The sequence below is a fragment of the Theropithecus gelada genome, chromosome 13 (genome assembly GCF_003255815.1).
Source record: "Theropithecus gelada isolate Dixy chromosome 13, Tgel_1.0, whole genome shotgun sequence".
Taxonomy (NCBI): Eukaryota; Metazoa; Chordata; class Mammalia; order Primates; family Cercopithecidae; genus Theropithecus; species Theropithecus gelada.
Window position 1 is genome coordinate 18719899 of NC_037681.1, and position 14046 is coordinate 18733944.

Consider the following 14046-nt stretch of genomic DNA (forward strand, 5'->3'; position numbering starts at 1 on the left):
TGTTTCTCTGAGTCCCCCACATATTTCCACACCTCTGTGTCCCTTCTGCCCAGGACACCAACAGTGTCCTCTGTTCCAAAGGTTCCTTCTTCTATTTCCAGACACAGCTCAAATGTCCCCACCTCGCTGGAACCTGCCCTGGCCTTCTCTCCCTCTGTACAGCAAAACCCATCACTCTGCGCTCCTAGACATAGCACAGGCAACCCTGTCCCCGTGTTGTATTAAACTGAATACATCTAGCACATTCCCCAAAGCACAGGCTTCCCAAAGGCAGGGATGAGCTATTATTCATCTTTATAGCCTCAGACCCTGGCACCACACGTGGAACAGAAGAGAGACACGACGAACTGCTTCCAAAGAGAAAACACAGTGAAGTTGATAAGAAAAAAATAATTTAAAATAAATTTTCACTTTACACACTCCCTTTCTGCCATAAATCTAAAGCTACAGTAAAATCCAGATGCTTACTCTCTTTAAGCCCTGAACTTTTTGCCACAGGATATTTTAGGATATTTGCCTAGCAGTCTGCACATGCAAACATCTCCCAAGGAAAAACACGAGTTGACACTAATTCACTTTAGCTGCTAATTGACGTTACACTGGCCTGAAAATCCTTCTATTTATTTAATGCCTGGAGTACTCGTCTTTCATTCACAAAGCTCAAAAGAAGATGAACAGACTCCTCTACAGCTTTTCAAATATTTTCCAGCGAGGCTAAACAAAACAAAGGACATTTCGCTAGAAAGGCATGTTTTTGTTTAAATGAGTACTAAGTTAGCATTAGAGGTAAAGCCAAGGACACTATGCAGTGACATGTTTAGATTCAGCGTCTCCAGAGGAAAAAAAATAAAAAACAATCTCCTCGCTCTTCATTTGTAATAAAATGTAAACCAGTCTTCAGTGGACGGCAGACGTCTCCTTTTGTGGGGCCGGTCTCCCGGCTAGGGGTGTGTGTCACACTCACCAGGCAACATTCGCTGTCTCATAAATTCTCCTCAGAGTTTCCAGAGACAAAGGAATCTCTCTGTGTATTTTCTCATCTCAGCTCTGAGTCCCTCAGCCAAGGAAGGATATCTCCATGGATTTTTGGTGGCCGCTGAAAAGGTTCCCCAAACCTATTTTCAGCATTTGCTTTCAGAGCATCAGTGAGGCCCTCTTTGTTCCCGGCTCTGATAGGTACTGTCAGGCCTCTGAGCCCAAGCCAAGCCATCGCATCCCCTGTGACTTGCACGTACATATGCCCAGATGGCCTAGAGTAACTGAAGAATCACAGTTGCCCTTCCCCGCCTTAGCTGATGACATTCCACCACAAAAGAGGTGAAAATGGCCAGTCCTTGCCTTAAGCGATGACATTATCTTGTGAAATTCCTTTTCCTAGCTCATCCTGGCTCAAAAAGCTCCCCCACTGAGCACCTTGTGACCCCCGACTCCTGCCCGCCAGAGAACCCCCCTTTGACGTAATTTTCCTTTACCTACCCAAATCCTATAAAACAGCCCCACCCTTATCTCCCTTCACTGACTCTCTTTTCCGACTCGGCCCACCTGCTCCCAGGTGATTAAAAAGCTTTATTGCTCACACAAAGCCTGTTTGGTGGACTCTTCACACGGACGCACATGACAAGTACCTGATCAGGTCTCCCATCAGTCAGAAGGTAGATGGCCTGTGTTTCTTTATCAGCAAAAGCAGTTTTCAGGGCACTCAGGGTGTTTGTGGAACTTCCAATCTACGGAAAAAAGAGATACCAACGACACACTTGAATCCCAAAACAGAACTCACAAACAAGTATCCATTTTCTGCTTCCAAAAAAGAAGAAAAAGTACTTGTGAGATGAAAGATACATTAAAATTACACTGAGATAACAATTTAACCCCAGTGATTCCAAGAAACATATCCCAAGGTGTGCCTAAAAATCTCTATCCGGGCAGTCCAAGAACTGCTAGAAGCCAGGACTATGGATTTCCTGTCTTGACGACAGAGTTCTTAATGCAATTTTATTTTCTTGTGTTTCTACATGAGATGATAACTCAGTTACTGCTCACTCGTCTGTCAACAGAGCTTAAACATGCAGCCTAAATACACTGTGGCATCGTATCGGTTTCAAACCAGGATTTATTCAGGATACCCAATACTTGGTAAACGTGAGCGTTATCATTAGCAATCTAACAATGTACATGTGGACATATCTAACATTACTTGACAAGTTCTGGTGAAATGTATACCTACTTTCAAGTGCATGAACCCACCTGTTATTCGGTCTTATATGAATGCATGGTATTGAATGAGGCACTTTAAATGTTCTGCTTTACATATGATGGGAATAACCAGACATATATCTGTTATACCATCATATAACAGTCAAAATCAGAATCAATGAAAAGGAATACGTTATGGCCCATTCTTTCTCCTACATATAACATCAACCATAACACCATTTACAACCCTTTTTTTTTTTTGAGACAGAGTCTCAGAGCTCTGTTGCTTAGGCTGGAATGCAGTGGGGCCATCTCGGCTCACTGCAACCTCCACCTCCTGGGTTCAAGCAACTCTCCTGCCTCAGCCTCCTGAGTAGCTGGGACTATAGGTGTGCACCACCACACCCAGCTAACTTTTTTTTTTTTTTTTTTTTTTTTTGGCAGAGATGAGGTTTCACCATGTCCAACTCCTGACCTCAAGTGATCTGCCTGCCTTGGCCTCCTAAAGTGCTGGGATTACAAGCGTGAACTGCCACACCTGGCCCACAACTCTTCATGTATAAAAAAGAATAGATAAAAATACACACATTGTGTGTCAAGAGAAATTAATGAAAAATTTTTAGCAATCTCTCAAATCACAGTAAACACTTAAAAATTAGAAAATCTCTTAAACAGTTCATCAATGTAGAAAGGAATGGACTTTTAGATAAATATTAATTTACTGGAATGTACTCTCCTTAATATGCAAAAATGATCCTTACCAAGGGACCATCAGTAGAGATACAGGACTGTGAATTGTCTAAAAGCCTCCTTCGACCCCCCTCATCTCAGTTCCGTTGTATCACTCCAGCTTCAGTTGTAAGCAAGAAAACCAACTGTGGTTGATTCGAGCAGGAAGGAATTTATGATAAAGGACATCAGGACGACTTACAGCACCATCAATGGATAGGATAACCTGGGTTGGGACCTCTCACCAGAAATGAGGCCCCCAATCCTGCTGCAGGGCTGCCTGGTGGGGGCCCCGCTGCAGTCCCACTGTAGAGTGCTGGACGCTGTGGCTTTCCTCGCTGGCACTGGGAGTATCGACAAGAGATGGACCAGAGCTCACTGCCACCCCAGGAGCTGCATCGGTCTGCATCTGCCACCACTGCCAAGGTTCTCTCTGCTGGACCCGCCATCTGGAGTCACAATCTCTCAAGTCAAAGCCTAGGGGGTTATTCTGACTGATGGTGCCTGGGTCACATTACCCACACTCTAGCTAAAGTGAGGCCAGACCCTTCAACTTCCATAGGTGAACAGACTCTGCCCCCACCCCAGGAATCAGGATAAGAAGGGAGCAGAGACTGACAGCCTAAGGAATGACAAAGATCCAGCACACACCCAGCCCCCACTCCACCCAAGGCATCTCAAGCCTCACTGTATACCATGGGCACTCTCCCATTAAGACTTTCTCAGCCATGATGGGGAACCCCATGCCCTGACCCATCCAGCTGCTCTTACCTAAGGCTCCTTCATTGGCTTTACTCCCTTTCATTTCAATAGACAGAAGTACCATGTGCCAGGCATTTTGATAGATCTGGGACATAACTTACAAAACCAGACCAAATTCTGTGCCTTGAAGAGGGTTCACAGGATGGTGTTGGATGCCTAGAAAATGATGACCTAACACTGTGCCAAAAGCTGTAAAAGTTCATGCCCAGTATAGGATGTGTCTTACTCTAGCTGGGTGAGTTGCTAAATACATCTTCTGGGGGAGGTGGCAGGGAAGACTCTTAAAGGACGAGTAGGATAGGCGGGAAACCACAGAAAGGATGGTGCACGCTCCAGACTCCTTTCTTGTTCAGGATTCAGCAAGTAATTCCATAATTGTAAAGCCCATAGGAAGAGAGAGGTCAGGAAAACGATGGTGGTAACGTTAATCATAAAACAACATCTACTGAGTACTTACTAGGCGAAGGGCTTATTTTTCCTGTATTTTTAGTCTGTGGTCTGCTCCCCATCCCAGAAGGTCACCCAGCAACAGCAGGCAGCCCAGGGACATGCCTTCCACCCCTGCAGACAGCACCAAACAGGAATTGAGGGGAGCCTCAGCAGCACAAGACGGCTCAGGGAAGAGACTGTCACTGCAACGAAAGCCCACAGAAGTAACCCAGAGAAAACATGCTACACCCAAACACAGTGACTGTACCAAATAAACACACATAAATGGAAATAAACTCTTCTAACATAATAACCAAGTAGTCTAAGATATAATTTAAAAATCACTCATTACACCAAGAACCAGAAATATCACATTTGAATGAGAAAAGCAACCCACTGATGCCAATACCAACAGAGCCTCAGAAATCCCTGGAACAACGAGGACATTCATACCATTAGAGCTTCAGAAAAAAGAGGGGAAAGGGTGTGGGGCTTAAAAAGCATTTAATAAGTAATGACTGAAAAAAAAAAAAAAAAAAAAACAAATTTTGGCCGGGCGTGGTGGCTCACACCTGTAATCCCAGAACTTTGGGAGGCCGAGGCGGGCAGATCATGAGGTCAAGAGATCGAGACCATCCTGGCTAACCTGGTGAAACCCTGTCTCTACTAAAAATACAAAAAATTAGCTACGCGTGGTGGCGGGCGCCTGTGGTCCCAGCTACTCGGGAGGCTGAGGCAGGAGAATGGCGTGAACCCGGGAGGCGGAACTTGCAGTGAGCCGAGATCACATCCCTGCCTGGGTGACAGTGTGAGACTCCATCTCAAAAAAAAAAAAAAAAGGTTTGGTTAAAGATACAGAAACTACAATTTAAGAAGCTAAGCAAATCCCAAACAGGATAAAACCAAAGAAAGCCACACCAAGACACATTGTATTTAAATTTCTGAAACTAAAAACAAAGAAAAATCCTAAAATAGCTGAAGAGAAATAACACATTACCTATAAAAGAGCACCAATTCAAATGCCAGCAGTTTCTCATCTGAAACTACAGAGACCAGAGGAAGGGGCACCACAGTTTTCAAGTGCTGAAAGAAAATAACCACCAGCCATGAATCATCCATCTGGTGAAAATATCCTCCAGGGTTGAAGGAGAAGGAAAACTAGGCGAATTTATTACTGGGAGACCTACCCTTAAAGAAGGGTTCATGAAAGCTTTCCATATAGAAAAAGAACAAGAAAAGAAGAACGTCTGGACTTTCAGAAAAAAGAACAATGCAATGAGGAAATAGAAAAGTAAGCATAATAGATAATCCTTAACACCATGGATTTCTTTAGTTATGTTTTATGATTGAAGCAAAAGTTTAGCACCATCTAAGACAGCATATAATGCATGCAAAGGAAATACTTCAATTATATATTTTAAATGGTGAGTGTAAAGGGACCTAAATAGAAGTAAGGTTGGTACACTTAAGTTGAAGTAGCAAACCACCAATAGGCTGTGATAAGTTATATCACGATAGGCTGTGGTGAGTTATATCATGATAGGCTGTGATACGTTATATCACGAAAGGCTGTGATGAGTTATACCGCGATAGACTGTGATATGTTATATCATGATAGGCTGTGATGAGTTACGTCACGATAGGCTGTGATAGGTTATATCGCGATAGGCTGCGATGGGTTATATTGTGGTGGGCTGTGATAGGCTGCATCACGATAGGCTGCGATATATCACTATAGGCTGTGATAAATTGTATCACAATGGGCTGTGATAAGTTACATATATGTATAAGGAAATATATAGAACTATTAAGAAAATTATACAAAGCAATACACTCAAAAACAGTATAAATAAATCAAAATGAAACACCAAAATATGCTCAAATAACCCATAGGAAGGCAAGACAAAAGAGAAAAATGAGAAACAGAGGAAACACACGAAAATAATAAATAAAACGAGACACTTAATCCTTAAATATGAATAATTACTTTACATACAAATGACCCACATATACCAATTACATGACAGAGATTGAAGAGTAAACAAAAGCATGACCCGATTTATGCTGTCTACAGGAAACTCACTTCAGGCATAACAACACAGACAGGTTAAAGGTAAAAGGATGGACAAAACATTATTACGCAAACATTTATTTTTAAAAAGCAGAAATAACTATATTAATATTACATAAAGTAGACTAACAGAAAGAAAATTTACTAAGGACAAAAAGGGGCATTATGATGATAAAATTCTCAATCCACCAAGAAGACAACAACCCTAAATGTGTATACCTCAAACAACACAGCTTCAAAATACATGAAGCAAAATTTGATGGAGATGAAAAGAAAAATAGAGAAATCTATTTTTATCTACTTTATAATAGAGTTGTAATAGATAGAATAGGTAGAGTCTTATGGTTGGGGTCTTCAATACACCATTCTTTTTGTTCTGAGGGGTGCACATTTTATTGGAAACCTTAAATAGTCTTCAGATAGAACATGTTTTCAATCAAGGTTCTCCTGTGGCTTACACAGAAACCTGAAGTTGTTTGGATTAGGGGAAGGAAAGGGACAGTACAGCAGATGAGTGCTTAGTTTGCCAAAAAGACCCCTCACAATAAGTGCTCTTCAGCCAGCGTATCAGCTTTCGCCAAAGCTGCTTCAATGGGTTCCATCACTGAAGGCCTGTTCCCGTTCTGAGACATGGTCATGTTCACCTACCAAAATCTGCTGGAATCCTTTAATGGTCTCCTTCAGGAGTACTGACTTCCCCATATGACCTGTGATGACCTCAGCAACCTGGAATGGCTGAGACAAGAAATGTTGTATTTTCCACATTCAAGACATAGTTAACTTGTCTTCCTCAGAAAGTTAATCCACACCCAGTATGACAATGATGTCTGGAGGGATTTGTAGCCATGCAGAATCTTTTGCACCCCACGGGCAACATTATAACGCTCATTGCCAACGACGTTGGGATCCATGATGTGAGAGATGGAGTCCAGAGGATCCACATGTAGATAGATGCCCAGATCAGTGATAGCATGGGGTAGCACAGTGGTGGCATCCAAATGAGCAAAGAAAGGCAAGGGCAGGGGCAGTCGAGTCATCAGCAGGTACACAGCCTGTACAGAAGTGATAGATCCCCTCATGGTAGTGGCAATCCTTTCCCCACATCATACCCACCACATCAGTGGCCAGGGTAGGCTGATAGCCCATAGCAGAAGGGATTCTGCCCAATAAGGCAGACACCCTTGAGCCAGCCTCGATGAAGTGAAAGACATTATCAATAAACAGGAGTACATCTTGAACTTCTTGGTCTCTGAAGTATTCGGCCACAGTCAGTCCAGTCAGAGCTACCTGGGCATGAGTAGCAGGTGGTTCATACATTTGACCACACATCAGCACTATCTTGGAGGTAACCTCTTTTAAGTTGACAACACCAGACTCAGTCATTTCATAATATAAGTCATTGCCCTCACAGGTCCTCTCAAAAACACCAGCAAACCCAGAGTTAACACCATGGGCTTCGGCAACATTGTTGGTTAATTCCATGACGGGTACGATCTTGTCAACTCCAACACCACTAAAAAGCCCAATTTTGCCACTCTTGGCTAGGGAGCAAGCAGATCCACAACTTTGATACTAGTCACCAGAATTTCTTGCTCAACACTCATTTCCATGAACTCAGGAGCCTCACCATAAATGGGAGCAAACTGTTTTATTTTGATGGGACCTCTTTCATCAATAGGCTCTCTGATAATGTTCATGATTCTGCTCAAAGTCTCAGGACCAACAGGACTTTTGATTGGTGCACCAGAGTCCAGGACTTTCTGGTCTCTAAACAAGCCTTCTGTACCATCCATAGCATAATCCTTACTGTGCTCTCACCCAAATGCTGGGCCACCACGAAAGCCAGCCTGGTCTCCCTGCCTTGTACTTGCTGGGCATTTAGAATAGATGGTAGTCCCTCATCAAAATGGACATCCACCACTGCACCAATGATCACCACAATACACCCAGTGGCGGTGCCTGTCTTCAGCAAAGGTGATGTTTGTGCCACATAGTTCCTGGTAGACTGGATTGCTGCCAGAGTGACCCATGGCAAGACCTGAGCTTGGGGTAGCAACACTGAAGGGCTGAGTTCCTGCAAGGCCCTGGAGGCTGAGGCAGCAGACACATGACCCACAGAACTCAACAAGGTAGAATTTGGGTGGAGACTAAGTGTTACCCAATACCCCACTCTTAATGATTGACAGAACAACTAACCAATCAGCAAGGATGGAGAGGAATTGAACAATACCATCAACTAACCAGATCTAATTGAGATTTATAGAATACTCCACCCAACAAAAGACTACACATTCTTTTCAAACATTGGCCATTTGCATAAATAGACCATATCTTGAGTCACAGAAGAACATTTAACAAATTTAAAAGATGTAAAATCATATAGAGTATGTCCTCTGACTATAGTGGGATCAAAATAGAAATCAATAACAGAAAGACAACATGAAAATTTCCACAAACATTTCAAAATTTTAAAACATGCTTTGAATAATTCATGGTCCAAAAATGAAATCACAAAGAAAATTAAAAATTAAATAGTACTGAACGAAAATTAAGTTGTTTTGCTTAAAATCTGTGCAGTTCTGGCAGGAAAATTTATGGTACTAAAAGCTTACTTACAATAACATAAAAATATCCCAAAACTATAATTTATGTTCCTACCTCAAGAACCTAGAAAAATAAACTCAAGAGCAAAATAAACTCAAAGCAGGCAGAAAGAAGTAAATAATAAAGAACATAAATTAATAAAATTCAAATAGCAAAACAATAGAGAAAATTGATAAAAGCCTGATTGTTAAAAAGAATCAATAAAATTGACAAACTTCTAGCAAGATTTGCAAGATAAAGAGAAAAGACACATATTACCAACATCAGGTATAAAACAGGGCCTATTACAACATCTCTTGCAGTCACTGACAGAACAATAAGAGAATATTATGAAAAACTTTATGCTCATAAATTCAACAGTTTAGAAAAAATTGAACACTTTTTCAAAAACCACAAACTACCAAAACTCAAGATGAAACCAACAACCTGAATAGTTCCATGCCTATTAAAGAAATTGAATTCATAATTAAAAAGCCCCTGAAAAGAAATATCTGGGTCCATATGGTTGCAATAGAGAATTGATTGATTGATTGATTGACTGACTGTTTGAGACAGAGTCTCGCTCTGTCACCCAGGCTGGAGTGCAGTGGTGCCATCTCGGCTCACTGCAGCCTCTGCTTCTGGGTTCAAGCAATTCTCCTGCCCCAGCCTCCCGAGAAGCTGGGATTACAGGCACCTGTCACCATGCCTGGCTAGTTTTTGTATGTTTAGTAGGGATGGGATTTTGCCATGTTGGCCTGGTTGGTCTTGAACTCCTGACTTCAGGTGATCCTGCCTGCCTTGGCCTCCCAAAGTGCTGGGATTACAGGCATGAGCCACCATGCCTGGCCGCACTAGAGAATTTTATCAAACATTCAAAGGAGAATTAACACAAGTTTTACACAATGCACTCCAGAAAATAGAAGGGGAAGGAATACTTCCCAACTCACTCTGGGAGGCCAGTATCACGCTGATACGCAAAGCAGACAAGGACAGCACACACACGAAAAGCCTACAGACCAACATCTCTCATGAACCTAGACACAAAAGTTCTCAACAAATATTAGCAAATTTAATCCAACAACATGTAAAATGCATAATACATACTGACCAAGTGGGATTCTATGTAGTCAGAGTTGGTTCAGAATTGGGGAAAAAAAAAATCATATGAGCATATTAATTTGCACAGAAAAGGATTTGGCAAATGCAACCTTCATTCAGTATAAAAATTCAGTACATTAGGAATAGAATGAAACTTTCTCAATCTCATAAAGAGCATGTATGAAAAGCTTGCAGCTCATATCATATTTAATGGGAGAAGACTGAATTCTTGCCCTTTATGATTGGGAAAAAGGCAAGTATCTCTGCTCTCAACATACCTATTCAATGTAGCACTGGAAGTTCTATCTGCTGCAATAAGGCAAAGGAATAAGTCATAGAGGTTGGAAAAAACAAAAACAAAAACAAATACTACTGTCTATTTGCAGACTACCCAATTATCTACACAGAAAATCCTGAGGATTACAGTTGTCCCTTAGTATCTGTGGGGGATTGGTTCTAGGGTCCACCCCCAACCCCATGGACACCAAAATCTGAGGATGCACAAGTCTCATATAAAACGGCATAGTATTCGCACATAACCTACACAATCCTCATGTACACTTTAAATAATCTCCAGATTACCTATGTTAGCTAACAAAATGTAAATGCTATATAAGTAGTTGTTATATTGTATCTTTTAAGTTTTGTGTTTTTTTATTGTTTTATTGTTATGATTTTTACCATTTATTTTTGCCAAATATTTTCTTTTTTTTTTCTTTTTTCTTTTTTTTCCCTTTTTTTTTTGAGACGGAGTCTGGCTCTGTCGCCCAGGCTGGAGTGCAGTGGCCAGATCTCGGCTCACTGCAAGCTCCGCCTCCCGGGTTCCCGCCATTCTCTTGCCTCAGCCTCCCGAGTAGCTGGGACTACAGGCACCCGCCACCTCGCCCGGCTAATTTTTTTGTATTTTTAGTAGAGACGGGGTTTCACCGTGTTAGCCAGGATGGTCTCGATCTCCTGACCTCGTGATCCGCCCGTCTCGGCCTCCCAAAGTGCTGGGATTACAGGCTTGAGCCACTGCACCCGGCTTATTTTTGCCAAATATTTTCAACCCATAGTTGGTTGAATCCACAGATACAGAACTTGCAGATATGGAGGGCTAACCATACACAAAAAACAAAAAGGAAAATAGTAAGTAAGCCTACTCTAAGGTCAAAAGATGCAAAGTCCACACACGCAAAACAACTGCGTTTCTACACACTGACAACAAATAAGTGAAAACCAAAATAAAAAGTGCAATACCACTTACAATTGCTCCAAAAAAGTACAATACTTAGTATATACTTAAACAGGTACAAGAGCCGTATGCTGAAATTATAAAATTCTGATGAAAGAAATGAAAGATCTAAATACTCGGAGAGACATACTGTATTCATGGAATAGGCGAATTAACACAATGAAGATGCCAATTCTTCCTAATTGGATCTATAGATCTAATGCAATTTCTATCCAAATGTCAGCAAGGTTTTCAATAAGCATAAAGAAGTTTGTTTTCAATTTTTATATTGAAAATAAAGGCCCAAGAATAGCCAAACAACTCTAAAAAAGAAACACAGAGTAGAAGCAGTTGTTCTTGATCTTAAAACTCACTATACAGCTATAGCTATCAAGAAAGTGTGGTCCTAACGGAGACATTAACACATATAACAATAGAACAGAATAGGGAACCCATTCAAAGACCTGCAGACATATTCAATTGATTCTTGGCAAATGAGCAAAAACAATTCAATAGAGGAGGAATAGCCTTTTCAATAAATGGCGTCACAGAAAATGAACATTCATAGGCAAAAAATAAATAAACTGGCCGGGCGTGGTGGCTCATGCCTGTAATCCTTGCACTTTGGGAGGCCAAGGCGGGCAGATCACAAGGTCAGGAAATCGAGAACATCTTGGCCAACATGGCAAAACCCCGTCTCTGCTAAAAATACAAAAATTAGCCTGGCATGGTGGCACATGTCTGTAGTCCCAGCTACACTGGAGGCTGAGGCAGGAGAATCGCTTGAACCTGGGAGGCGGAGGTTGCAGTGAGCCAACATCATGCCGCTGCACTCCAGCCTGGGCGACAGGAGCGAAACTCCATTGCAAAAAAATAAATAAATAAACCTCAACCTAGATCTCACACCTTATACAAACGTTAATTCAAAACAGATCATAGACTTAACCATCAAACAAAATTATGAAACTTCCAGAAAAAGGGACATGGGGAAAACATCTTCAGGACCTAAGTAAGGTCAGGCAGAGTCTTTAGAACTGACATGTTGAACTGAACAAAAATAGTTACAAAATGTAATTGGCATCTTCATTGTGTTAATTCGCCTATTCCATGAATACAGTATGTCTCTCCGAGTATTTAGATCTTTGATTTCTTTCATCAGAATTTTATAATTTCAGCATACGGCTCTTGTACCTGTTTAAGGATATACTAAGTATTGTAATTTTTTGGAGCAAAAATAGTTACAAAACGTAAAATGTATAAAATGTATAGCTAAAGCAGTAGCTGGGGGTGGTATTTATACCATTAAATTCTTAGATCTAAGAAATGGAGATTTAATTAAAAAAACAAAGCAAGTAGGAGGTGAAAAATAATAAAGATAGCAGGAATCAATACAATTTAAAACATTTGTTAAAAATTAGAAAATCAAAGAAACAAAAAGTTGGTTTCTCGAAAAAATTAACAAAATTGAGAGAAAAATAAAAAAAGCTCTTCAAACTAACCAAGAAAAAAAGGCAGTAGACAAAAATTACCAGTATCAAACATCACCACAGATCTCACAAACATTAAGGAAATGATAAGGGAATGCTGTGAACAATTCTACACCCATAAATTCAACCCCATGGAAGAAACGGACTGCTTCCTTCTAAGAAACAAATGACCAAAACTAACTCACAGAGGGACAGATCATCTGAATAGTCCTGTATCTATTAAAGAAATTGAATTCATAGTTTAAAACTTCTAACAAAAAAAGAGGCCCAGATGGTTTCGTTGGTAAATTCTACCAAACTGTTAAGGAAAAATCATATCAATTCTGTACAATCTCTTTTAGAAAAAAAGAAGATGGAATATTTTCTAACCCGTAGTATGAGGCCAGCATTTCCTGACACTAAAATTAGACAAAAATTTCTAAGAAAAGAATCTACAGACCAATATTCCTCATGAATGTAGACAAAACAATCCTCAACAAGCTAGGTTAGCAAATTTAATGCAGAATATATTCAATCTATAATACATCATGATCAAGTGGAGATAATCCCAGAATGCAAAGCCCATTTAATATTCAAAAACAAATCAATGTAGTTCACCGTATTAACATATTAACAGACAACAGATCTGCCAAGTCCAACTTGGAAACTTGGCTTTATCAAAATTAAAAGCTCAATAGATGCAGAAAACACATTTCACAAAATCCAATACTTGTTTATGGTAACAATCCTCAAAAAAACAAGAACAGAAGGGAAATTGGTTAACAAGATAAATCACATCTACAAAAAAACACAAAAAGAAACCAAAAAAAGAAAAAAAAACAAAAAAAAAAACCCGAAACGAAACAAAACAAAAAAACCTCACAGCTAGAAAAGTTATTTAATAGTGAAATATTTAATATTTCCCCTCTAAGATTAGGACAAGGCAAGTACGTTCTCTCTCACCACTCCTGTTAAACATCATACTGAAAGTCCTAGCCAGCGCATTAAGGCAAGACAAAGAAATAAACACTATATGGGTTGGATAGGAAAAAATAAAATCATCTCTGTTCATATATAACGTCACTGGAAATCTCAAGTAATCTACAACAAAGTTCCTAGAACAGGTAAGTAAGATTAGCAAGGTCAAAAGAAATAAGGTCAGTATACAAAAATCAATTGTAATAAAGAATTAAAATTTATAATTTAAAAAGTACTATTTACGGCCAGGTGCAGCGGCTCTCGCCTGTAATCGCAGCACTTTGGGAGACCGAGGCAGGCGGATCATGAGGTCAGGAGATCGAGACCATCCTGGCTAACATGGTGAAACCCCATCTCTATTAAAAATACAAAAAATTAGCCGGGCGAGGTGGCGGGCGCCTGTAGTCCCAGCTACTCTGGAGGCTGAGGCAGGAGGATGGTGTGAACCCGGGAGGCGGAGCTTGCAGTGAGCTGAGATCCGGCCACTGCACTCCAGCCTGGGTGACAGAGTGAGACTTCGT

At 40.7% G+C, this 14046-nt stretch overlaps 1 protein-coding gene and 1 pseudogene across 1 annotated transcript in view; both read right to left on the minus strand.

Moving 5' to 3' along the window:
- Positions 1-14046, minus strand: part of VWA3B (von Willebrand factor A domain containing 3B) — a 238457-nt gene that overhangs the window by 99210 nt on the left and 125201 nt on the right. Inside the window, exon 13 of the mRNA XM_025353936.1 lies at positions 1626-1724. Coding sequence (XP_025209721.1) covers positions 1626-1724 — 99 coding nt within the window. The remainder of the gene's footprint in view (positions 1-1625; positions 1725-14046) is intronic.
- Positions 6724-14046, minus strand: part of LOC112605263 — a 14353-nt pseudogene continuing 7030 nt past the window's right edge.